The 24,887-nt window shown below is 38.1% G+C and overlaps 2 protein-coding genes across 8 annotated transcripts in view; both read right to left on the bottom strand.

The window, feature by feature from the left end:
- The window catches only part of fbxw11b (F-box and WD repeat domain containing 11b), a 14,216-nt gene extending 3,490 nt beyond the window's left edge, over nucleotides 1-10,726 (bottom strand). The window contains exons 1-10 of one of the 6 annotated variants that reach the window (XM_048177097.1): nucleotides 10,572-10,726; nucleotides 7,792-7,851; nucleotides 6,259-6,478; nucleotides 5,307-5,493; nucleotides 4,994-5,084; nucleotides 4,316-4,453; nucleotides 3,533-3,651; nucleotides 3,124-3,373; nucleotides 1,240-1,358; nucleotides 524-634 (exon numbers count right to left, since the gene is read on the bottom strand). In XM_048177097.1, the coding sequence (XP_048033054.1) occupies nucleotides 524-634; nucleotides 1,240-1,358; nucleotides 3,124-3,373; nucleotides 3,533-3,651; nucleotides 4,316-4,453; nucleotides 4,994-5,084; nucleotides 5,307-5,493; nucleotides 6,259-6,478; nucleotides 7,792-7,851; nucleotides 10,572-10,610 (1,334 nt within the window). In that variant the 5' untranslated portion in view covers nucleotides 10,611-10,726. Of the gene's footprint in view, nucleotides 1-523; nucleotides 635-1,239; nucleotides 1,359-3,123; nucleotides 3,374-3,532; nucleotides 3,652-4,315; nucleotides 4,454-4,993; nucleotides 5,085-5,306; nucleotides 5,494-6,258; nucleotides 6,500-7,791; nucleotides 7,852-10,204; nucleotides 10,380-10,571 lie in introns of those variants that run through there. The other 5 variants (XM_048177093.1, XM_048177127.1, XM_048177119.1 and 2 more) reach the window with 5 other exon arrangements.
- Nucleotides 10,727-11,430: 704 nt separating this feature from the next.
- On the bottom strand, nucleotides 11,431-24,826 carry etf1b (eukaryotic translation termination factor 1b). 2 transcript variants are annotated; one of them, XM_048177136.1, is made up of 11 exons: nucleotides 24,656-24,826; nucleotides 24,204-24,312; nucleotides 22,775-22,950; nucleotides 22,404-22,543; nucleotides 19,902-20,040; nucleotides 19,622-19,812; nucleotides 19,408-19,537; nucleotides 19,090-19,260; nucleotides 18,924-18,988; nucleotides 13,506-13,653; nucleotides 11,431-12,737 (listed from the first exon to the last, which is right to left on the bottom strand). In XM_048177136.1, exons 2-11 carry the CDS (start codon nucleotides 24,287-24,289, stop codon nucleotides 12,655-12,657), a joined length of 1,329 nt encoding a protein of 442 aa, XP_048033093.1. In that variant the 5' UTR covers nucleotides 24,290-24,312; nucleotides 24,656-24,826; the 3' UTR covers nucleotides 11,431-12,654. The 2 variants fall into 2 exon arrangements, with proteins under 2 accessions (XP_048033093.1, XP_048033097.1); XM_048177140.1 differs by having other exon boundaries at nucleotides 24,204-24,309.
- Between the last annotated feature and the right edge of the window lie 61 nt (nucleotides 24,827-24,887).

Below are 24,887 nucleotides of genomic sequence, written 5' to 3'. Positions count from 1 at the left end.
TGTAGGATTAAAAGTGACTGCTCCCTCGGCTGTGTGGGTATGATGTACTGCTCAAGTATCAGATTAATGACTGGAGCACAGGGAGCAGACAAATGCAACTCCGCAATTAAAGATGTGAGAATAAAGAGATTATTCACATTAAGGCCAGGAATAAACCAGCCATAATCCAGACAAAAAAAAAAAAAAAAAAAAAAATCTGCTTAAAGTTAATCCTCCAGACTACAATGCATTACAGCAATAGTAGTGCAGAGAGTTTAAGGAGAAAGTTTGCTAACAGATTTATTTTAAAATGTGCATCTTAATTCATCAAGTCATCAATCCCCAAGGCTACAATTTTGAAATACTTTTTTTAATATTATTGAGGCTTTTTACATGAACCTCCCCTCCACATCTTTATTGGCTGTCGGCAAACAGCTGCAAAAATAGTTTTTCTACATTCTGTTATTTTTCAATGCACTGCAATGCAAAAAAAACAAAACAATAAAACTCCCTTCAATTTTGAATAAATCAGACTTGGGCATACCCGTCATACGCTCCACTCACAATCCGCTTGTTATCAAATCGAATACAGCGAACAAGCTCCTCGTGCCCTTCCAAAACCCGCAAACATGCTCCACACTCAATATCCCACAGCCTGGAGAAAGAGATTAAAGATTTTGAGAGAAAATAAATCAAATGCAAGTAATACGAACTGGGTGAATCCAGGTCAAATTATACCCACAAAAGTACAATTATACCAACAAGGAAAATCCGAATTAGGGTAATAAGGTTATATTCAGTATTAAGAAAATAAAGAAAATAAAGTTTACCATCAAGACCCTTAACACTGTTTTGCACATTTTCAGACAAATAAAGATTATTTCACATAAAAAATTAGCCTTATGTTTTATAACCATTTATTACATTTAAAAAGAATTATACCTAAACTTAGTTCAGAGATCATGATAGCATTTGTTGCACTTCTAATTTAATGAAATGGAAAGAATAAATACAAATAAACTACATGAGATTAATAAGAAAAAAAAAAAAAAAAGTATAAAAAAATATAAATTAATAATAAGTATAAATAAATAAATAAAAAGGGAAAAAGAATAGATAAATATAATAGTCATATTACAAAATTAAATAAGTACTACTGAAAATTAGGTGGCAAAAAAGTACTTAAATTGTCCTATGGTGAAATTTTTTCACCCAATTACTGGTATATGTAAACTCAAATTATTGTTTGTTAGCACACACCTGATGGTGTTGTCTGAGGAGCCACTGACCACGAGTCTGTCTCTGTACTGTAGGCAGGCGATTCCTCGCTTATGACCGTTTAGTGTCCGAACAAACTCACAGGTGCTTGTACTCCACACCTGCAAAACACATTACACATTAGATCACATGATGTTTAAACATTAATCACTTTAAAACTTTATATTTCTTTTTCTAACCAGTGTAATTTCTCTTTAGAATAATCCACTGGCATATTTAAAGCACCAGTACATTCAAACTCAGGAAGTTGTGTGTGCGCACATGTGAAAACAACCCTAGAAACCCACACACACCAGCCCATACTGCCCTGCCTCATTATTTGGGGAATGTTTTCAGAGGGTGGGGGCTGCAGAATGACTTGGCACCCCTCCCAGAGCGATGGGTGTGCTGGCTCAGGGCTGTCTGTTCCTGGAATCCCGATTGCCCCGAATCCAGCATCTAGTAGAGCGCGGCTGGAGAATACAAGTGCTGAAGAGGACTCTGGGCAAGGGCAGCAGACTGTAGCGTTTCTCCAGTCTACAGAGAATTGAGAAACCGTTACACTGCTGCCCCCTGCTGGATATTTCTGGCTTTTGACAAATCAAGTGGACACCTGAATAGTCCAAGCCTGGCTGCATGACAATGTAGTCTAGTCCACTTCAGCACTAAACCACTGAGCTTTTATTTTGACGGAAAAACCACAGGGAGACCTTATCGCAAGGTTCCTCAAATCCAGTCCTGGAGGGCCACTATCCTGCAGAGTTTAGCTCCAACCCTAATCAAACACACCTGAACAAGCTAGTCAAGGTCTTCAGAGTTACTAGAAAATTGCAGGTAGGAGAGTTCAATTATGGTTCGAGCTAAACTCTGCAGGACAGTGGCCCTCCAGAGCTGGATTTGGGGAAAATGGTGCATTTGAATTTTAGGTGTGCGTAAGGGAATGGTGCACAAGATGTGATGATATTGCTGCATTTTAATGTTTTTGTTAGCCTATCCAGTTGAACCCACTAGATGCGGTGCTAGATCCAAAACACTGCAGAAATAGAGAGGCTCAATGCGGAGAAGATCTCGATTACGTCAAAACCGTAACCAAGCCGTTCAAACACAAAACACATTTTCTGCACTGCTTTACCATTGTTTTCTATGTAAACATGCAGTAGACTGACATCTTTGACTGTTGCACTTGCGTCTCACAAGAGAGCCACATGTTTAGAAAGCCATGTAAAGTTAAGAGATCAACTTAAAAAAGTCTTGAGACTTTATGAGGGTTTTCATTCCACTGCATGTCATGTTTTTAAAAGCAAAAAAGTACTGTGAGATTGGTACTTCGGCTTTTTCTATTCAACTATGCATAAATACATAATGCTGTTATGTTCATAACTGTTTGAACATTTTATTATATGTATGAAGATATTTTATTTATGAATGTTAGTTTAAACATTATGCACAGTGTCAGTTTTTACAGACAGTCATTTCATTGCTTTGAATTAATTTAATGCTGTGCATTAATATGTTGCTCATTGTGCCCTCAGGAGAGGGCTTTTTTTTCCTCTAACTGAAATAGTCTTTTAAATTTGAATATAATTCAAATACTATTATTATTTAAATATACAATTCAAATTTAGTTTTTCAGCCAGTTGGACAGCCCTAACCAGCACAAACCACCCCACCACCACCCCAAACCATTTTTTGCCTCATATTTACGCAATTCACGTGGGTCAAACTTTTCAAGGGGCGAGAAATATGGAAATCCGTAAATACAGAAGAGTCACCTCCCTGTGATATGTATTGGATGCAGATATATTTGAAATCAGATACAACTCTAAGAGCATTGATCTGTGGTTTGATTGACACTGACAACAGTCATTCAGAGATTGGAGTGCTGACCTTTATGGTCCGATCACCAGAGGCAGAGACAATGTACTTGTCGTCAAAGTCGACAACATTGACGGCGGCCCTGTGTCCGACGAGGACTCGGCGGAGACTGATGTCCGTGGGAGAGGCCATGTCCCACACGGCGATGGAGCGATCCTTCGAGCAGGTGACCATCAACCCGTTACAGAATCGCAGGTGGAGCACAGCCTCGTTGTGATGGATCAGAGTGTTCAGAACCTCCCCCGAGTTCACATCCCAAACTCTGGGTAAAAAGAGAAGGCAAGAGAAGTCAGCACAGATTTTATCAGTCCCTTACTCATTCCAACTGAACAGACATGTGGAGTGATATGGGGGGGGGGGGGGGGGGGGGGAGAAATGAACAGAGGACTTATAGAAAGTGAGAGAATGATAGAAATCTGACCTGACAGTGGAATCAGAGGAACCGGTAACAATGACTCTCTCATCATACTGCAGACACAGCACAGAGCCCGTGTGCCCTGTCAGGATCTTCAAACACTCCAGAGTCTGTTTATCCCATATCTGAATACAAACACACATGACATCTTTTCACATTTGCAAACACCATGAATTTCACAATCTCAAATGTAAACTTCTTTTAACGGGACCGGACTAATTATTGCAAAATTTAAATTACCATCCAATAATGTCACATTGCTAGTGGAGATATTTTGGCCAATGCTGTCAGCCAATGAGATGTTTTAATGTTTTAAAAAAAACACTTATGCTCTCAAAGGCTGCATTAATTTAATAAAAATACAGTAAAAACAGTAATACTATGAAATATTACAATTTAAAGGACCTGTTTTCTATTTTAAATGCACTTTAAAATGTCATTTAGTCCTGTAATGCAAAGCTGAATTTTCAGCATTACAGAATTTTAACTGTGTAAATCTAAAACTCAAAACATGTTTCAGTTTAAAGACTTTTAAAAGCGTCCTTCCATCTCAATGCGGACATTTTGAACCCCTTTGAACTCCAACCAGTCACAAAATCGTGCATTTGCAAAATGTGATTAAACACGTCATGGGCATATTTCACAAAAACACACTTGATGTCAAATGTGGTTAGCATTTTTAAACTACACCTGCATAAGGATGCAATCAGACTGTGGTTTTTACCAGTTATGACTTCAGTAAACCCACACGAGGTTCACAAGAAATACACAGGCAGAGTGCGGTCACACCTTGATGGAGTTATCTCGAAGTCCGCTGATGATCTTTTCGTCGTCATACTGGAGGCAGTAAACACCTTTGCTGTTCTCCGACCTACACTGGATCCTCTGCAGGTTATGTCGGCCACACCTCCAGTTCGCCTCGATGGTCTGGGAGCAGGAACAGCAAGTAATTCAAATAATTTTATTTTACAAAATGATTATGCACTGACATTAACTAAAAATGTGGACCATTTTAATATTACATTTGTAAATGTAGTATTTAAATAGCTGATGGCTGTGCACTCCGATTATTCAGATGGCAGCTATGAAAAAGACAGAGCCTGCTGCATGGTTAAATCACTGCTCCTGCTTGCTCAAATGAACAAACAAATGCTCAGAGTTACTACCTCCCTTTCCTTGTTTGTTTGTTTGTTTATTAAGTTTTTACACCATGATAGCATCATGGCTATTTACATGGCAAAAAAGGTCAATATCATCCATAAAATTTACATTATATAAAGCATTTCAACTTAACATAAGATAGAAAATCTAAAATACATTCAGGTGGTACATGTTTCTGAATAAAAGCGTTTTCTCGCAGTACCTCCCTTTCCTTAAAAACATTTCTGCCATGAGCAGACAAGAGTTAACAACATATTACACTCATAAAAGGACAACACAGAAAGAAACAATGGATGCTTTGCCCACCTCGATGTCCTGAATGATTTTCGGATAAAGAGAGCGGTAGTATGAGTTTGGTGGAACTTCTGTTGTGCGGTTCTTGAACAGGTATTTTTCCCTGTGAAGCAAACAGCAATAAACATCCCTGATAAACGGACATAAACAAGCCCCTTCATAATTCAAGGCCAAATAAGATGTACAAGACAGCCTAAATGGAGGTTCCAAGCATGTCTGGTGGAGAATTACACCACTGAGATATAATGATGAGGTTGTTGTTAAACCTCATGTATAAATGAGGGGGTTTGGGGATGTAAACAGTCATATCAGCACCATGACTCACCACTGGTGTCTCTCTGAAAGGCCTTTCCACAGCGGGTCTGTCCGAACCATCCTCTCGATTAGCTTCTTCCACAACATGCCTTCGGAAATCACACGCTGCCATTCCTTACACACCAGCTCAGCCGAACACAGCGAGCGTGCGTCCAGGAAAGACAAGATATTCTCCGCTATATGATCCAGACCCTGAGCTGGAACACAAAGGAAAAAGAATGAAAGCGTTAAAAGCAGGAAAAACAATATATAAGAATACTGGTTAAAGAATATGTCTTCTTAACATCAACACAAAGGATAGGACAGGATCAATTATATGGAGGAAAAAAAAAAAAAAAAAAAAAAGTGAATGAGGGAGAAAAAAAGAAAAAAAAAAAAAAAAAAAAGTGTATACATCAGGAAGCGACTCAGTAAAAAGTGGGCAATAAATACAAAAATGGAGATAAAAACATGGTTTGGTAATGTCAGCTAACAAAAAAAATTCAGAGATGAAGCAAGATACACATTTTATTTGATTATTTAATCAAATACAGTAATACTGTGAAATATTAGATTTTTAAATGATTTCTATTTCAGTATATTTTAAAATGTAATTTATTCCTGTTTTTTTTTTTTTTTTTTTACTGTCACTTTTGATCAATTTAAAGCATCCCTACTGAATAAATTTCTTAAAAACCTTACTGGCCCTAAACTAATTTCTTAAAAACCTTACTGACCCTAAACTTTTGACTGATAGTGTATGTTCTGATGAAATATGAACAAGAACTTTTATACTTAAAATAACATGCACTGATGAATCATGAACAATAAGAAACATCTATGTTAAAGGGTTACTTTGATTGCAATGAAAGTTTGATTTCAACTTTTATAAAATATAACTTATTTTATATATAATTTTAGAGACATACTAAAATGAGCTTAAACAAACATGGTCTCTTTAATCTTAAGGCTACATGTAATACCTGGCAGTGCCGTAATGAAGTCCCTTTGGAGCATGGGTTTGAGGTAGGAGTTTATGTGGCCGTGTTGGTAATGGCACATGCGTGAGATCAGGTGTTCCACAAACTCCACTTGGTCTGCTTCAGACCACTGATCAAAGAGCTGGATGCACACGTCTTTCTCCTTCTCGTAATTTCCTTCCGATGGCCGCTTCCTAGAGCCTGTCAAGGGTCCATTAGTCACCTGAGGACAGATAAAGATAGGCTGGGAGAATCGTATAAGGAAAAACAAATAAAGATATATTAGATGAGGCAAAAAGCAAAATCTGTATTGGAAAGGGAGAATGTACTTCAAGGCATATGCATTTACTCAGAAAATTGTTAAACTATTAAAAAGCTGCATACAGTTACTGAATAAATATACAGTGATAGGAGTTTCTACATAAAATTCTCCTGCTTTTAAATCACATAACTCATTTAACTTGCTCTGTACAAACAGCCCCACAAAATTACATGAGCATTTAAATGACATTTAAAAAAAAAAAAAAAAAAGCAAACAAACTGTAAAACATTTCACAAAAAGATGTTTGGTGCTTTGTTGTGCTTTGTTGAAATAAATCTGGACATTTTCATTTTCTGGTAGTCAAATGTGTGATTACTCTGCTAGGACATCTGTGTGAGCTTCAGGGGAACTGATCTCATACATACACTAAAATAACTTTGGTTTTGTTAAAAGTAAGTGCACAAATGTCTCATAAGTGAAGTTGAGTGAGAAAAAGGTCTAGCGTTTTATGTTTGCAGATGCCACTTGTTTTAATATCAAATTCAGATAATTTGAAGTGTGACTTGCATCACCGTTCAAATGTTTGGGGTTCAAATGTTTGGGTTTTTTAATTAATACTTTTATTCATCAAGGATGCCTTAAATTGATCAAAGGTGACATACAGTAAAGACATTAATAATGTTACAAAAGATTTCTAAATAAAAATGTATCAGTTTCCATTAAACATCATTGATTATAATTGATGATAATAAGAAATGTTTCTTTAGAACCAAATAGGCAAATTAGAAAGATTTCTGATGGATCATGTGACACTGAAAACTGGAGTAATGGCTGCTGAAACTTCAGCTTTGCCAGAAATAAATTGCATCTTAACATAGATCCATACAAACAAACAAACAAAAAAAATGATTTTAAAATTGTAATAATATTTCACAGTATTACTGCTTTTACAGTATTTTTGATCAAATAAATGCAGTCTTGGTGATAAGAGTTTTCTTTCTAAAACACTGTAATTACCCAGAACATCTCAAAAATGCAAGAGAAGAAACAATGATCCTAAACACGGATACAATTAAGGCTTGCGTAAATGGACACAGAGGTTTTCCAGACAAAGATTAGGCCATGCCCTACAACAAAACACCCAAGTCAACAGTACTTCAATATGGAAAATCCTTCATAGCCCAGGGAGAGGCTACTCAAATTATCCTTATTGTAGTACGTTTATTATTTTTACAGACTTTGACAAACATGGAAGTACGTCTCATCCACCTCACCTTGAACATTGTGATCTTTGGGGAGCGGTCTGCAGTCTGCGAGTCCATGACAGAGGTGTTCTGCAGAAGAAATCACACTATTATTTCACAATGTTGGCTTTAAATAAAATTGAACCAAAAATGCAAAGCGAGGACCAAAATATAAATGAGAATCACTCCTATTCCTAAAAACACTGCATCTCTATATTTTTTCTCTCCATACATCAATATTATTGGTCAGTACCTTTACATCAGTCTGTGGATTTTGCAAATTTTTAGCCAATAAAAATTATTTAAAAAGAGCTTGTGACTCAACCTCATAACTTCAAACAGTCTGCAAAACCTCAATCACGAATGAAGTGCCACACACAATTTGGACCATCTCTGCTTGTCTGTTTGGTTCTTTGAAGAAGTAGTGTTTTCTTTACTCAAGAAGCACTATATATAGGCAAATGTTTCATGTATTTCAAGAGTGGAGAAAAGTGTCTTAGTCTAGCATTTGTCATCAAGTCATAGCCAATACTGTCTTAAATAGCCTGTGTGTAGCACTTACACTTTAATAACATATTTTGTCTAAATGACAGAAGAAAAAAAAAAAAGAAAAAAAAAACTGAGCACCCACATAGTTACAGTAAACTTTAAGTTGATAACCTGTAAGTTGACGAGAACATAATGCATAACTGTTGTTTTACTGACGGAAAAAACACACATGTCTGAATTTCTCGAGTCAAAAACCTTGTATATCCATTGTACTTATGATTTAATGACATATGCAAGTGTCTGGCTGTGTATAAAGATACAATATCAACTTTGACAGACTGTGCAGTTTAATTATTTAAAAAAAAAAAAAAAAAAAAAGGATATACATTTTAATTTTCATTTCCTGAAAAGCAGTGTTTTTGGAGATACAAGGTTTCCGCTTGACTGCGACACTAAACATGACCCTTTCATCAGTTGCTTGCATATGTTCATAATCTCATTGCATTGTTTGTTGGAAAGCAGATGAAAGGACTGAGCACCAGCCTACGATCTCTGTGTGCTGAATAATTGGACAGATTCTCCATCAGCATGCAGTAAAGACGTGGGATCGGGCAGGGTGTGTAGGCGTTTGGGTATCGTGTCAACAGCTGTCCCCTAGCCAAGGCCACCACAAGGATATGCTTACATCCCAAACACAGGCAAGACAGAGATGATGCCATGATCCATATCGTCGCTCTTAATGTTCGAGACTAAGCACCTGCTTTAATTCATAATCACCATTCTTATCGCGAATATCAGCCAAACTCTTTACAAACTTGGGCAAAAGCTCTGTGGACTCAAAGGGGTGTGAAATCGAAGCTAGACACCAGTGTTATTTTACCATCACTGAGAGAGTAGTATTATAGTTTTTGTTAATATTTCAAATTAGTTTGTTTTAACATTTTATGATTTCATTATAATTTTAGTATTTTGTAGTGTTTTTGTCATTTGTATTAGTTTTTGTTTCATTATGAGTCCTCTGCAGTCTATATACAAATGCACGTGGCTTTTTATCTTCAAGCAAAAGCCATCTATCTTTCTCAAGCTTTATAATACAAGTGGACAAACTCGAGAGCATTCACTCCTACCCTTTTCAGTGTATCCATGGAAACAAGAAGCAAATCCACTCTGAAAAACTGATTCTATAATGATATTGTATTGACTGGCAGATATTGATTCAGAGACAACCTTATTAATTAATGGCATATTTAATAAAGACATACAGTTATTTTAAAAAGGCACTATAATAAATATTTAAATTAAGATTATAAATGCTTTATTTCATTAAAATTGATATGAGAATACACAGAAGCAAATCATGTCAAATATGATGTTCAACTAGTGAAGGACAAACTTGGAGGAATTCGGTTTATTTTTATTGTTAGTATCATGAAATTTATATTCACAAAAGTCCGAAACAAAAATCAATAAGTTTAATAAGAAAATATCGTAATTGCTTCGCGTAGGCTAATGGTTTGATGCGGTTAGCCACCTAGCCGCTTGCTATTGCTTCTTTCACATCAACAATGAATATTTGTATTTCACTAAAAAGATGTATGGTTACTAAAACCAAAATATTGAAACACATTCAACCATGATTCCTATAATAGTTAACAATGTTTGTATTTGCCCATCGTTCGGCTCAGAAACGTCATTTGCAAATTGACAGCACGAGCGGTTACTTCCTATTACGCAGCTTTAAACCCCAATTAAAACGCGTCGTGAAAAGTAAACGAGGCGTTTTTGCGCGAGAGAAATTATAGTTCTAAACACTTTTAAACATGGTTAAGGTTTCTGAGACTTGATATGAACCACAACTCGTCCGCACTACCAAATTATAGGCAGGAGTGAGTGGCGCAGAGGCGCCGCAGTGAAGCTCAAGTCACCGGCTAAAGTCGATGAGACTCGAACTCACCACGATGCCGCGGCAGCTTCCCTCCCTCCACCTTCCGCCACTAGCTCAATAAATATCATCAACCACGACCAAGAACAACTGTTGGCATTGTATACTAACGCCTCAGCTGTTGTATCAAGGGGGAGAGATGTGAAACCACCAAATGAGCCAGCGATATATAGTAGGGCCCTCCCTGTCAGCCTAGCCAGCCATTTCTCTCTCGCGCTCCTCACCCCTCCTTCCCCCCCCCCTCAACTCAACCGATCCCTACCCACAAGCTAGTTATGTTCAACCAGGCTGTCCTTATAACCGGTTATATGGATTTATAAACTCGAAAGTATTCCGAACATACCAAGAGAGCTTTTTCAAAGCACAGCCGAGTACTCACCATCAGCTCTAAGGTTTTGTCCTCCATCTCCGGCTCCATGTTTGTTCCCCGAAACTCGCAGTGAAAATGGAAACCCCGCCCTGCGACACACGCACGTCACGAAAGGAGGCGGCGAGAGAATACTTGATTCGATTTCACCGATTGGCTGTCAAATAACCAAACGTGACCAAATGGGCGTTGTCCGCGTTGTGATTGGATAATTCCTGCTGCTAAGGTACAAAGCGGGCACAGACAGACTACGTCATGATTATAATCTGTAACAACAATCGTGGTTGGTCACTGAATGACAAAAAGGGTTTTGTCCGTTTTGTAAAATGAACAGCTATTGGCTGGCGTCTGGTGCTAGGGTAAAGAATGGGGTTATCCCCAATGATTCACATATTAAGAATATTCCTTGATTGTATGTTGGTGACAACAACACCAGAAGCAATAAGTAGATATAAACATTTTTTTTAAAATTTTTAAATGCATCAAATTCTGAATGCACCATAAACAAAAAAAAAAAAAAAAAAAAAAAAAAAAAAAAAAAATACTTACATTCACTTTCCCTTTATATTCCTTATAACTAATTGACTTTCTCCTCAACCTGCATGTGTTAACTTGGCAGGCAAAAAAATCTTTTCAAACTTTGAACCTTAAAACTCAGAATCAAGATAAAATAGCTTTGCAAAATAAACAAGCTATAAGTGCAATTTGCAAACAATGAGAACGTTTAATGTCTGTCCAGATGTAACAAATGATTTATACAAAATAGTGATGGATCAAAGAAAATGAGAAAATATACAACATAATATCTGCTAAAATATTGTGGGCCCATGTTTTGGATCTTTTTTTTTTTTCCTCTCTCTCTCTCTCTCTCTCTCCTTTTTTTCACCTTTTACATTATCAGGTTATCCGTTCGTTTTAGTAGGCGCCAGACCACCAATCATGCCATAATTGTTAAAGGTCCAAAATGTCATTGGATTTGCAGCTTGTCTTTTCAAAAACCAATCTGCTAATAAAATATGACTGGACAAAATGGAAAGAAATTAGAGGCTTGTAGTCTGTGGCAGGGCACAGGCTCGGGGATGTGACTTCTAAAAGGGAATTAAACAGCCGAACTGACATATACTCACTCACACATCACAGTTAACACAGTAACCCCCCACCCCATAATCGGTCCGTATGGACATTCCCATGCATGTGTTCTGCCGGTAAAGCCGCAGTATACCAATGAGTGCTGAAGGCTTGAGCTAAGATTTTATGTTCGGAAACAGCAGGAGGCTGAAGTTAGGGTCCAGATGCTGGTACACTGTGCTCACATCTCACAAACTGCAAAATTCAGGCACTCATATATAGTTTATTTCGAGAAGTAGCATCTCCTGGGGTCTGAGGAAAACAAGTGAGGGAAATGTACTGTAAAAGACGGTTCTCGGTCTTCATGGAGGGATGGGTCCAGTTACTAATATGGTCCATTTGAGAGCAAGACACGCCTCAACGTGGGCACAATGCGATAGGAGGAGCAGGGTGTACCGCTGGCTCAGAGTGCATCACCACCACACTAGTTTACAGCAGAAACAAGGCAACAAATCAAGTCTGGGCTAACCAGGAAATTAAAACGCAGGCCTGGCAATGGGCTTGAGGTGGCTAGGTAAGCAGTACTGCTCTAATAGTTTGCTACTGCTTTCTTCATACACTGAATAAGAGAAAATATAATACATTTTGAATAAAATACAACAGCAGCAGATGCCATTATAAAAGGAGAGGCAAAAGGAAGAAAGGAGTGAGATTAGAAGGGAAGAAAAAGTAGATCTGAAAGCCTAGAGTGTTTTGTGAAGAGCTGAGGCAGGACAGGCAGATGGGCCATGGCCATGCTGTTGCGATGACCTGCTAATTAGTGGAGAGGAGAAAACTCTGCCTCTTCCAGTCCAGAGATGGAGTCGCTGTATTCTAAAGCCAGGGACACGCAGACCATCCGCCATCTTCTCAAATTCTTATCCTCCCTCCTGCTGATTCGATCTCCTTCGCTCCCCTGCCGTTTGCGGGGTAGGTGAAGGGGGGGGGTGGGAATCTTATATTTGAATTGTGTGTCAGTCCCGACTACCTAGTAGTCATCTAAATCAAAGAACTCATCATCATCTCCCTGGTACTCCATGCCTTGGAAATCCACCCGGTACCTCAAGATTCCTAAAAGAAAAAGAACAATTATATTATTGCAATGTTTCTCATACATTGATTTAGTTGTGGCGGCCCACCACAATATCAATGTTGACCACCACAAATAGATTTCAGTGCTTCCCAATCATTACCTAGACTGTGGCGGCCCAAAAATATATTTAATCTTCTCATAATAACATAAAAGGTCTTTAATGTCATGTTTTGTGCCATTGCTGTCAAGCAAACTAAAATTGAAAGAGATAAGGCTTTGTGTCCTTATCAAATCGCAAAAAAGAATGTCCGTTTGCGCTGCTCAAAGAGAAGTGCGCACTTCGCTCACGCGATCCACACGCAATTGACTCCGCATCTCAGTTCACAGTGAATGAATGCAGTGAACTTCATGCTACTTGCGTATTATTTTCACATTTGCATAGTTGACTATTACAGCATTTCACTAAATTTGTAAAGAGACTCATTTAGTTTGTTAACCTTTTTTCCCCACTAAAAGAGGGTTGAGTTTCCTTTAAAGTTCAGGTACAAGCAGTCAATGCACTCTTTTCTGTGTTTAATTTTCACACTGATTATGGTTTGGAGCTCTAAATTTTGAACTCTCAAAGTGCTCCAGATTGATGAATTTAACTTTAAAATGTAAACAATTTTTAAAATGACATGCACCCCCAGACCCTCCTAGAGGGACCAAAGTCCATCCACCACAATAACATAAAAATCCTGTGGGAAACACTGTATTGATATATTTTTCAATTTCCTAACAAATTGTAATATGTGGAGACTACTTACCACCGATGCCTCCGAAGCCTTTCACAAACTGCGAGCCCTCCTGACTTTTGTCTGTAACGATTTCCAGCGTGGCCCCAAACTTCTTGTAGTTATTGGCGAACCACTCAAGCAGTGGCATGCTCTCGATCAGCTCATGCTCCTGACCTGTCTAAAACAAACATATACAGCACTGTTAGCATTATACATCATCACACATTGGTTATAGTGCAAAGTAAATAACACAAAAGGGACAAGCGGTCATTACAACCAAGTGTGCATGTGGTGAATGCACGCATCCAACACTGACACGTTTTCTTTCTGTTTATGTATACGTTTACATTGGCAAGACTTTAAAAAAAAAAAAGTGCAATGATGAAGTTTTGTGACTATGCAACATTGGTCAATTGGGCATGTCACAATTTTATTAACTGTCCCGAAATGCAAGCTAATGTCTTGTATCGCAGCATGCTTGTAGTGCAGACGTGATGTGCTGAAGTGAAGCCATTTGGCTAAATCATTCAAGCTGTTTTCAAATTACTGATTTGATCTGATTTTCTGTGTGGATTCATCTACTCATCTAAACTACATTTTGTAGTGAATAAATATTTGTGGTATTTATTTCCCACATTATAAGCACGAAACCTGCAGGAATGAGTAAACACTGCATTATTCGCAATCATGGGCCAAAATTCAGGTCCCGATTTTTTCATACAGATATTTCTGAAACAAACTTCCACAACTTTTCCAAAACTTTCTGGGTTTATTTATATTTCCAAAAATGTTCTATGCCTTGAAATTGCCATTAAAAAAAAAAAAAAAAAAAAAAAAAAAAAAAAAAAAAAAAACCTTTAAAGTGATAGTTCACCCAAAATGAAAATTGTGTCATTTACTCACAATCAGGTTGTTCCAAACCTATATAAATGTCTTTGTTCTGCTGAACACAAAGAAATATATTTGCAAGAATGTCAGTAACCAAACAGATCTCATCCCCAATTACCATAGTATTTATTTTTCCTACTATGGTAGTCAATGGGGGATGAGATCTGTTTGGTTACTGACATTCTTACAAATATCTTCCTTTGTGTTTAGCAGAACAAAGACATGTACATAGGTTTGGAACAACCCGAGTGAGAGTAAATGACAATTTTAATTTTTGGGTGAACTATCCCTTTAAAAGGAGCGCCAAAGTCACGTGATTTCAGCAGTTTAGCCGTTTAATAGGAGATCCCAATCACTAATTCGAAACAAAAGATACATAAAGCTCAAAAGCTTAATGAAGCAGTGTTTTGAAAATCAGCCCATCACTATATATTGTTGAAATATTGTTGAGTCGTTATTTTGTTTTTATTGGTGCACAAAGTATTCTTGTCACTTTATAATAAGATAGAACCACTGAACTCACAAGAACTGTTTCAAATGTGTTTTTAGTACCTTTATGGATCTTGACAGTTTCAATGGCTTTGCTTTCTTTAGAGGCCTCACTGAGCCTTCGGATTTCATCAACAATATCTTAATTTGTGGTGTTCCGAAGATTAAAGAAGGTCTTATGGGTGTAGAACGACATGAGGGTGAGTAATAAATGACATTTTCATTTTTGTGTGAACTAACCCTTTAAGAACTGTTCACAGAAAGGTTCTTTAGGGAACCCAAAATGGTTCATCTTTTGCAGCGGTTCTCAATCTCTTTTGGGTCAGCGCCCCCCAACCCATTATCTAGGTCCCTTACTGCCCCCATCAAATATTGTCTTCCCTGAATATTCTTGATTATCAATTTCAGCTAGTGATAATATAAGTAAAGTTGCACTAATTGCAGTTTTCTTTTTGTTAGTGTGATCTGCCAATACCAATTTTTGCCAATTTCAATTTTCTTTCTAAGAACTAAAATTGACAGCATATACAAACAAAAATCTACTTTTCTTCAATGCAAAGTTTTTTCATAAAAAAAACACAAGCAAAAAGTCAGTAATAAAAAAAATAAAAAATAAAAAAATTGCAAGCAACAGCAAAAATAAATGCAATAGAATAAAAAGAGCTATGAAACTAAGTTTTTCCAGAAATTTAAGTAATCAAATGTAAAATAACATCCAGTGTTTTACATTTGATTAATTTCTGTAGACTTCATTGTAAAAATTAAATACAGATTAATGCTTACCATTAAAGTTATAAAACGTATTCAGTCAAAAGCAGAATGTGATTTTCTTTGTCTTTTGTTCTTTGATTAACATGACAGACAGCAGCAGGAATATTGGACTACTGCTGTCACTTTAAGAGTTTATGCACAGACCCAATACAATGTTACATAACGTGTTCTCCTTCTCAACTATTTGATGTTCCAAAACTGACAGTGTTTAACTGAATACTCACCAAGACTGGCATTTTGACAATGTTGTATGCGTTTGACCGTTTAAGCGCAGTAAGCCTCTCATTTTGGTACTTGTGACTCACAAGCTGTTCGAGACTGAGTGTGGCTTGTGCGCTCCACTAATATAGATCAGTGGTGTGAGCGCAAAACCTGCAGGAACGACTAAAATAATGCACAATACAAGCACAATTTAACTGGAGTCAACGAGGTGGGTGTGTGTCACTTCTCTGTTGGAGAGAAGAGCACGAGAACGCGCGGCTGACGTTATTGCCTGTGCCGCTGTTTTTACTATATTTTGATCAAACAAATGCTGTTGTCAGCATAAGAGACTAGACTAGAGAATATACATTTTGCTGTATATTATTATTATTACTACTACTATGATTGCCTGGCAAGGCCAGACTGATATATCTTCTACAAGATATATCAGTCTGGTCAGTCCGCCCTCCGTCGCGATTCGAGTCAACTCCAAACCGTACTGTGCAATCACATTTGTTTATTTCAGTGACGCAAACAGCGTCACTCTAGTGCGGCGAAAGTCCCTTCAATGTCAATAAAGATTGCGCATGCGAGACCCGAGAGTTTGTTCTATTCAGCCGTGAATTCAGTTTTAAATGACCAAAAACACATTAATTATATACTTTTCGCTGTTGACTCTCGTCGCTTTGCTAACCTCTTATCCGCCCTTCTCTGACTGGTTTACTCCGCTTCCTGTTTGCTCGGATTTGCTCCGCCCTAGAAATCAAATTGATTCAATGGCCGACCAGACTCATCCGCTGGTACAGTGGTGAGGCTGGATTTTCCAGGAAACTATTATGATTCACCCCTATATCATTTTAAAGGTCCCGTTCTTCGTGATCCCATGTTTCAAACTTTAGTTAGTGTGTAATGTTGTTGTTAGAGTATAAATAAAAAATGTAAAATTTTAAAGCTCAAAGTTCAATGCCAAGCGAGATATTTTATTTAACAGAAGTCGCCTACATCGAACGGCCAGTTTGGACTACATCCCTCTACTTCCTTCTTTAATGACGTCACTAAAACAGTTTTTTGACTAACCTCCGCCCACAGGAATACACAAAAAAAGGGGGCGTGGTCTTGTTGCGCTCCCATGGAGAAGAGCAAGAGTTGCGTTTGTAGAGTGTGTTTGTCGCCATGTCGTCGAAACACTGTTATTTTCATCCCGCAGTCCAATCACCTTTGTTTGGCCTTCCCAGGGACGCTGTACTTAGAGATCAATGGTTACAATTTATGTTTAACTCGGTTCCCGAAAATTATAATCCACATGTAAAACTATGTGCAGCACATTCTGCTGAGGACAGCTTCCTCAATCTCAATCATTTAATGCCGGATTCGCGCAAGATTATTCTTGAAAGATGGAGCAGAAGCTGCTGTCGAATCACAACACAGGAACCGCTGGCACAATCAGAACTCGTTACGTATTTCTGAAGGAGGGACTTCATAGAACAAGGAAGTCATCAGCCCGTTTTTATGACAGTGGAAACAGCGGTATACAGATAAGTAAATTATGTGAAAAATACTGTATTTTTTTTTACACGCGAAACATGAACATGTTATATTGCACACTATAAACACAATCAAAGCTTCAAAAAAACCACGAAAAACGGGACCTTTAAAAGAATGTCACTGAATGCTACCTAACAGATTTGATTTGACTAAATAGTTCAAATATCATTATTAGCTTCCAAGGAGCAAAAAAACTACATGAATAGAAATAATATTTATAAGAGTTAAATAAACACTTTAGAAATTTGGCAATGAAACTTTAATTGTGTATATTATAACAGCACCAAATCAGCAAACAAGAAACATTCATATTAATTTTTCCTTTGGAAAACAAGAAAAAGCATGTTATCTGAATGCTAGACGCTTGTTTTCACTGGAAGTTTGGCAGCAGAAAACTGACAAAAACACTGAAATATAATAGCCATTGCAATGAAAATGATACAACCTCGGTTCTAGTAGCAATGGTGTAAACTGGCAGGTTTACACCACTCTATATCTGATGCGAATATCGTGACACGTTGCGTCAAAAGCATATAGAACCCATTATAATCAGTGATTCTGTCTACAATGGACATGTGCCAATTCGCCGACAGCAAACAGATGCTACCTTCTATTTCTGATGCACGATCCGCAAAATTGCACTTCTGACAAACGGACAAACGCATTTGGAACATTCGCTGTGAAGTAATTGAGTCATAAAAGCATTTTGAGGTACAAGTACATTTTCAGACTCAGCTGAACGCACAAGCGCTCTTCAGTGCTTTTCTTTGTGAGCATTTGAGCGTGCTGTTAAAAATTAGCCTAGAGCGCCATCTGCTGTTAAAAACTAAGCCCAAAATCCATTTGAGAGAGAATCGCGATGCATTCTGAAAATCTCAGAATCAATCCACGAATCACAACGCATCAATTTATTATCCCAGCCCTACAAACCATATTCTTTTGCAAGTAGTTACAAGTTTCATCTCATAAATCTTTTGAATTACGCACCTTAAACGCCCACCAGAAACACCTCAACGAAAAATCCTTTGGAACCTTTATTTTTAAGTGTAGCACTTCAATCTTTTGCTTTAATGCGCTGCATGTGCTCCACATGTTTGTGTGAAACCTGAAGGTCATGTTCTTCATCATGACTTGACAATGATCCAAAGAGATCTAAGAACATCTGGCCATTTGAGTTAACATGGTCAGATGTCACAAATTTGCTTAAGAAATGGAGATCTAAAATTAAGAATTTGAATCCTACATATTCATTGTAGTCTCAGACTTAAGGACCTGCAATGCATAATCCTGATAAATCAAAACAGAACTGCAATGCGCTTTGTACTAATGGGTTGATGATACCCTATCTCATAGCCTGAAATGAGACTGCTGGTCTCATTTCAGGGAATGAGATCATAAATGTTTGCTTAAGTATGGCCCTATAACTCCACAAAGTCACTCAGGGGAAGTGTTCCAGCCATTGGAACATCTGCACTACTTTTTATAATAAATAAGAAAATCTGCTAAATCATATACAACCAATAATCTGAATTTAGTTGACATGGTTTTACTTACCTCTTTGTCAGTGAAATGAGACTTGTCCTTCTCCTGTTCTGGTGTCAGATAGAGTATCTTTTCATCTGATAAAAAAAAAAAGCATTGAAATTAAAATGAGAAAGGAATCCTTTTATATTTTGCAAATATTGTGCAATTGCACATACAAGAGTGAGGGTGTGCATACCGTTTTCTGGTGTAGTATTTTCTCCATGACAACGTAGGACATAACGCATAGTGTCCAGGTTCTCATAAACTATAAGAATCTCCACCGCTCCCATCTCCAGCGCTTTGAGTGTGTCTTCCACTCCAAAACAATACTTCCCTGTGTCCTGACTGATCTCATCAAAATATCGGCCTGAAATCAGAGACACAAGTCACTACGCAAGAAAAAAGCACCATAAAAATACTGAAAGCCCAGTGTTTTAGGCCTCAAAAAAAAAAAAAAGTTCCCTGCATGTCTATCACCTTTATCAAGCCTGTAAATGCTTCTTGGATTAACTACCTATTAGTTTCTTTTCTTGGATGAACTTGACATTGGACAGCACTTCCGCTGAGAGCTCAATGGCCTGGTTGAAACCGTTCTCTCCTCCATATGATATGTCAACCAGCTTCAGAACCTTCGCTTGTAACCTCTAAATGCGCAGAAGAACCAAAGTCAGAAAAGAACCAAAAATCTGAATTAAGTTTGCTAATCAGTTGATGGTAAGACAACATACTGGATCAAACATGTCTGACTGGCTGAGCTCCGTCTTAAAGTCAGCCGATCCGGCGAGAACCAGTCCTGCCACGTTGACCTTGTCATTGGACACGAAGAGTTGCACAGCTGTCTCCGCTACTTTACGCACATAGTTATGTCTCTTCTCCATTCTCAAACGTGCAAATCGAAGAGCGGACTGTCCTCCTCTACCTAGAGAAACAGAGAAAACAAGTGTGTGAATTAAAAATCCTATAAAAGAACAAAAAGAGTCACAGCAAGCGATTTGAAGACATGTTTACCGTGTTTTTTGGGCAGGTCCACAGTAAATTTGTGCAGCACCTCCCTTGTGTTGCCTTGTAAAGTCCCAAACAGGGCACCACTACCATCAATCACAATGAAGCCAAACTTGCTGTCATCTGACAGCAGAGCTGTTAGAGCCTGTGAACATACAAAATTATAATAGCCGTTACAATGTTTTACAAGATAGATAGATAGACGAATAGATGGACTGATAGAAAGAGTTTACACTTGGACTTAACATGCGATCACAGTGATCCAAAAAAGTCGATCAGCCATTCAGGACACGGCCAATAAAACCACACCCTCATTCAAGCATTTCCATGGGCTTAAAAATCTCACCCTTTTATAGCAGACTGACAACTGACAGTCATGACCTAAATGTGATTCATTTACAATAATTCCTAAAATTCAGCATTCGTAACTTACTTTTCGTGCCACTAGTCGCACGTGCACAAGGATCTCCCATTCTTAGCTCATTTTTGGCGCTTTTCCACTGCATGGTACAACTCACTTTTGGGGGTTTTCCAAAGTGTATAGTACCTAGTACTTCAGTACCACCTCACTTGAGGTTCCAAGTGAGCTGTACCGATACTAAAATGTGACATGTAAACACTGCAGATCACTCATGTCACATATCCTGGCTCACCCAAGCTTTATAATGGGAGTGATTGGAGGATGAGATTTTAAAGCCCCAAAAAAGTGCATCCATTAATCATAAAACACACTCCACGAAGCTCCAGGGGGTTAATAAACGCCTTCTGAAGTAAAATAACGAGCTTCCGGTGTGGCAGCCATAGGCATTCAACTTACATCTAAAAAGCATTAACTTCCATGACGTAATACACAATGACATGACGTATTACGCATTATAACGTAGGACATAACGTAGTACGTCATAGCGTAGTGTAGAACGTCATGGTATTGTGTACTACGCATCGCAGAAAGTTTTGGACGCAAATGCGTATGCCTGTTGCGCCAGAAGCTCGTTATTTTTACTTTATAAAGTTTTAACTAAGCATATTTGTCTTACACAAACGCAGCGATTCACTTCAGAAGGCCTTTATTAACCCCCTAGAGCTGCGCGAAGTATGTTTTATGATCGATGGACGCACATTTTGGGTTTCAAAATCTCATCCTTCAATCACTCCCATTATAAAGCTTGGAAGAGCCAGGATATTTTTAATTTAACTCTGATTGTGTTTGGCTGAAAGAAGAAAGTCATATACAGCTAGAATAGCTTAAGTCTGAGTAAATTATGGGGTAATTTTCATTTTTGCGTGAATTTTCCCTTTAAATAGTCAGAAACAGCCACCACAGTACCATTTGTTTGCACAACTTTGTTTAAACGACTTGCTTTAAACAACTGTCGCATGAAAATTGAAAAGAAAAAAAAAAAAGGCTATATTGTGGTCAGTGGACGAGGTGGCAGCGCAACTATAACGATCAGTCTATATCCCACCCACTGAAGCGGTACTAAACTGCAATGGAAAAGCAAACTGAGCCAAAGTAAAGTGAGCCGAGTCATACAACACAGTGGAAAAGTGCCTTTTGAGCCAAACTTGTGAATCCAGTGAATCGCTAACTGGCAACTCTGACCGAATCATTTGAATCAGTGAGTTTTTGACTTGAGAACAGATGAAATCGGATTGGTCCAAAACTGATCTAACAGGTCAACTGAAAAGAATCTTCGTTTATGAATCAAGACACTGCTACCGCATCTGAGCAGGTGATGATTTCTTCAGTTCAAAATAACGAAAGCCATGTTTTTATGAAATGTAGGAGTAAAAAGTAAGATATGCTGCTTTGGAATGTAGTGAAGTAAAAGCTTCCTGAAATAAAGATACTCAGATAAAGTAGATACTTGAACATACAGTAACAAAGTAAAAATACATCATTACTGTCCACCACTGGTATCTGGATAATTGATCAGATCTCGGTTTCCCACACAATATTTAAAATAAGCCTGTAAATGGAAAAATAGTCCTGGTGCAAAGTGGTGTTTTTTTTTTTGTTTTTTTTAAAAACTACTGTATTTGCAGTGGCGGGCTACAAGTTTCAAATCTCGTAAAATGAGGGAGGCTGCAAATAATAATAGGCCTACATTGCATAGATGCCGCGATCAAAATGGTAAAAGGACATATGGGTCTGAAATCGTTGCCAGATGTGGTGCGAAGATTGTGCATCCTTTACAGACAATGCATACATTCTACTCTGTCCTCGACTGTCTCACAAAAATACCTAGCTACATGCAGCGGTTCCTATGACTTCAACCTGTAAATGCAGATACGATGGCTAGATTTAATTTACATTACACTGAGATCTGATCACAACGCGTCCTCGACTACCTCAATAACAGGAAACACAGGTCAAATAACATTCCAATCACAAACGCTTTTACACTTGTCTTTTCAGAGTATATGGATAATACCCAGATACAGGTCACATGTTAATGCCAAGTGTAAATGAGAGAGAGAGAGATAGATAGATAGATAGATAGATACCTCAGTATGGAACTTGTTGTCACATAAATACAAGGATGTGTTGATTGGTTTAAAAGGCTCAAAATCAATGTTTACTTTCTTCTCTTTGCCTTCCTCTGTCACAATGGTGCCACAATACACAACCAGGCCATTAGGAGGCACTGCAAGATAAACAGCAAACTCGTGAGAGGGGATCAGGAGAGACCACACCTAAAAGATTAAATCAGGGGCCACGCTCTATCATACCCACACATACACAGCAAATGTATATCAACTGCCAGATTATGTTTTAACTGCACCATTTTGGAAAACTTAAATATGCTGGGTACAATGAAATTCCATCATCTGAGAAGTTAAATGGCTCTTAGATGAAAATAAACCCACATATTTACCTTTGTTGTAGAGTTTGAGTCTCTGCTGTACAGAGGTAATGGCTCCCAGCACAGACAGTCTGTTGACTCTGCTCTTGATGTTCGAAGCAGTGCCAAACTCATCGGCCAACATCTTCGCAACACGCGAGATCTGATCCTTAGGTGGGATGATGAGGGATATCATACTGGTGCCATTTCTGAGGAAGAGGCGAATATAAGAGTCTGAGACCTTTTCTTGAACATACAGTACCGTTCAAAAGTTTGAGGTCAGTAAGATTTGTTTTGTAAACATTGTGAAATATTCCAATTCAAAATAAGTGTTTTTTTATGTGAATATACTTATAAATGTAATTTATTCCTGTGATGGCAAAGCTGAATTTTCAGCATCATTACTCCAGTCTTCAGTGTCACATGATCCTTCAGAAATCATTCTAATATGTTGCTTTGCTGCTGAAGAAACATTTCTTATTATTATCATCAATGTTAAACAGTTGCAGTGCTGCATATTTTTGTGGAAACAATACATACACCCCCTCCCCCTCGTTTAATAGAAAGCTCAAAAGAACAGCATTTATTTAAAATAGAAATCTTCTGAAACATTATAAATGTCTTTACTGTCACTTTTGATCAATTTAATGTTCCTTTGAACAGTAGTGCATAAGCATCAGGCTAACTTGACACTTTGACAATCTAAACTGTTTAGGAGTATATTTCGCAAGGTATATTCAGTACATTTGAGTGAGCATTAAACGGGTAGCTCACCTCTTAATTTATTCATGTTGTAAAAAAAAAAAATTCACTGTAAAAACGATGGAACAAAACGAATGGTGACTGGCACTTAACATTTTGTAAGACCTTTTATATTTGATGTATTTTTATATACATGGAAATAAAGTCATAGAGGCTTAATAGGTGAGTAAATGACAGACATTTAATTTTTGGTTTGAACTATGTTTTTAACATTCCAGTCCTCATGGCGACTGGTTGAATTAATACACTAAGACAACTACAACAACATATCACACCGGGATGATACAATCCAACATTTAAATAATAATAATAAAAAATAATAATAATTATTATTATTATTATTATATCACAAAAACCCCCAAAAATCAAGGCTATTTAGCAGTTTCTCCTATAAAGCACACGTCACCTCCACCAGCCTGCTTAAAGGCGTCGTCCCGAAGGTGCTTGACATTTCAAACGACACCACAGATAACATTTCCCGCTCTTTATCATACAACTCGCAATATTTTGGAAATAAAGAGCTGTACAATGCGCGGTGTCGTTCTCTGTCCACCATGCTGCTCTCTACAACAGCTGTTAGCAAGCTGGTTAGCATGTGGTCCCCCCCCAAAGAACGAATCAAATCGCACATCAGAGGTGTTGTTGTTTGTCATTCAACACCTGTGTACAAATATAGAGGAACTGACAAAGCGAGCCTCACCCTCTAGCCGCCTCAAGGCTTTTGATCAACTTCTTAATCTTCCAAATTTCCACGTTCCTGTCCGCTGCGCTGGGGTCGTCCGCCATCTTCCTCGCGCTGTCTGGACCTGCTGAAAAAGAGAATCCAACTTTAGCTTGCTAGCGCGAAGTGCTTGAATTATCAGAGATTTTAAAGGCGGATCATTCACAGTGATATCTGCATAGATCAGACAGAATTGTTACTTGATTAAAAGAAGGCTTATTGTGGGTGGAAGAGAAAAGAGCGACCAAAGTTTGATGCGCTAACTGGCTAACGCAGCCCTGCGCGCGGGCCTCTCGCGCCCGAGAACATCCCTGCTGCCACGCGCCGCTCGTGCAAAACCATCCTTTCAAAATTATTTTATCTTCAACACGTGATTAAATTACTCGCAGCGTTTTTACTAACAGGCATTATTGCAGCGTAACGTTACTCACAGACTAGAATGATCCGCTCCGCCGCGTCCGTACGGCAGTTATTTTGTGGTCCAGAGCTCGCTCGCCGCTGTTTCCCAGTGACGTGATATACTTATCGTTAGCAGCCGGTTTGGTCTTGCTGCGCGTGGTGCTTCGATGGAGGCTCACGTGGGGAAAGGCAGAAATTCCATTTAGTATCACTTCCTGAAAACGCCACGCATGGGGGTGTAGTTGGAGATGCGTGATTGGAGGA

Source organism: Megalobrama amblycephala, linkage group LG2 (genome assembly GCF_018812025.1).
Source record: "Megalobrama amblycephala isolate DHTTF-2021 linkage group LG2, ASM1881202v1, whole genome shotgun sequence".
In the NCBI taxonomy this organism is placed as follows: domain Eukaryota; kingdom Metazoa; phylum Chordata; class Actinopteri; order Cypriniformes; family Xenocyprididae; genus Megalobrama; species Megalobrama amblycephala.
The sequence above is the reverse complement of the archived record's forward strand: the minus strand, read 5'-3'. Positions and strand labels throughout refer to the sequence as shown.

Coding starts and splice junctions, on each gene's coding strand:
- etf1b (XM_048177136.1), bottom strand. CDS start 24,289: ATGGCGGACGACCCCAGCGCAGCGGACAGGAACGTGGAAATTTGGAAG. Junction 13,654..18,923: donor CTCATTTCACTGACAAAGAG/GTAAGTAAAACC, acceptor TGTTTGTTTTAG/ACAGGTCAGGAGCATGAGCT. Junction 12,738..13,505: donor AGGCTTCGGAGGCATCGGTG/GTAAGTAGTCTC, acceptor TTTTTCTTTTAG/GAATCTTGAGGTACCGGGTG.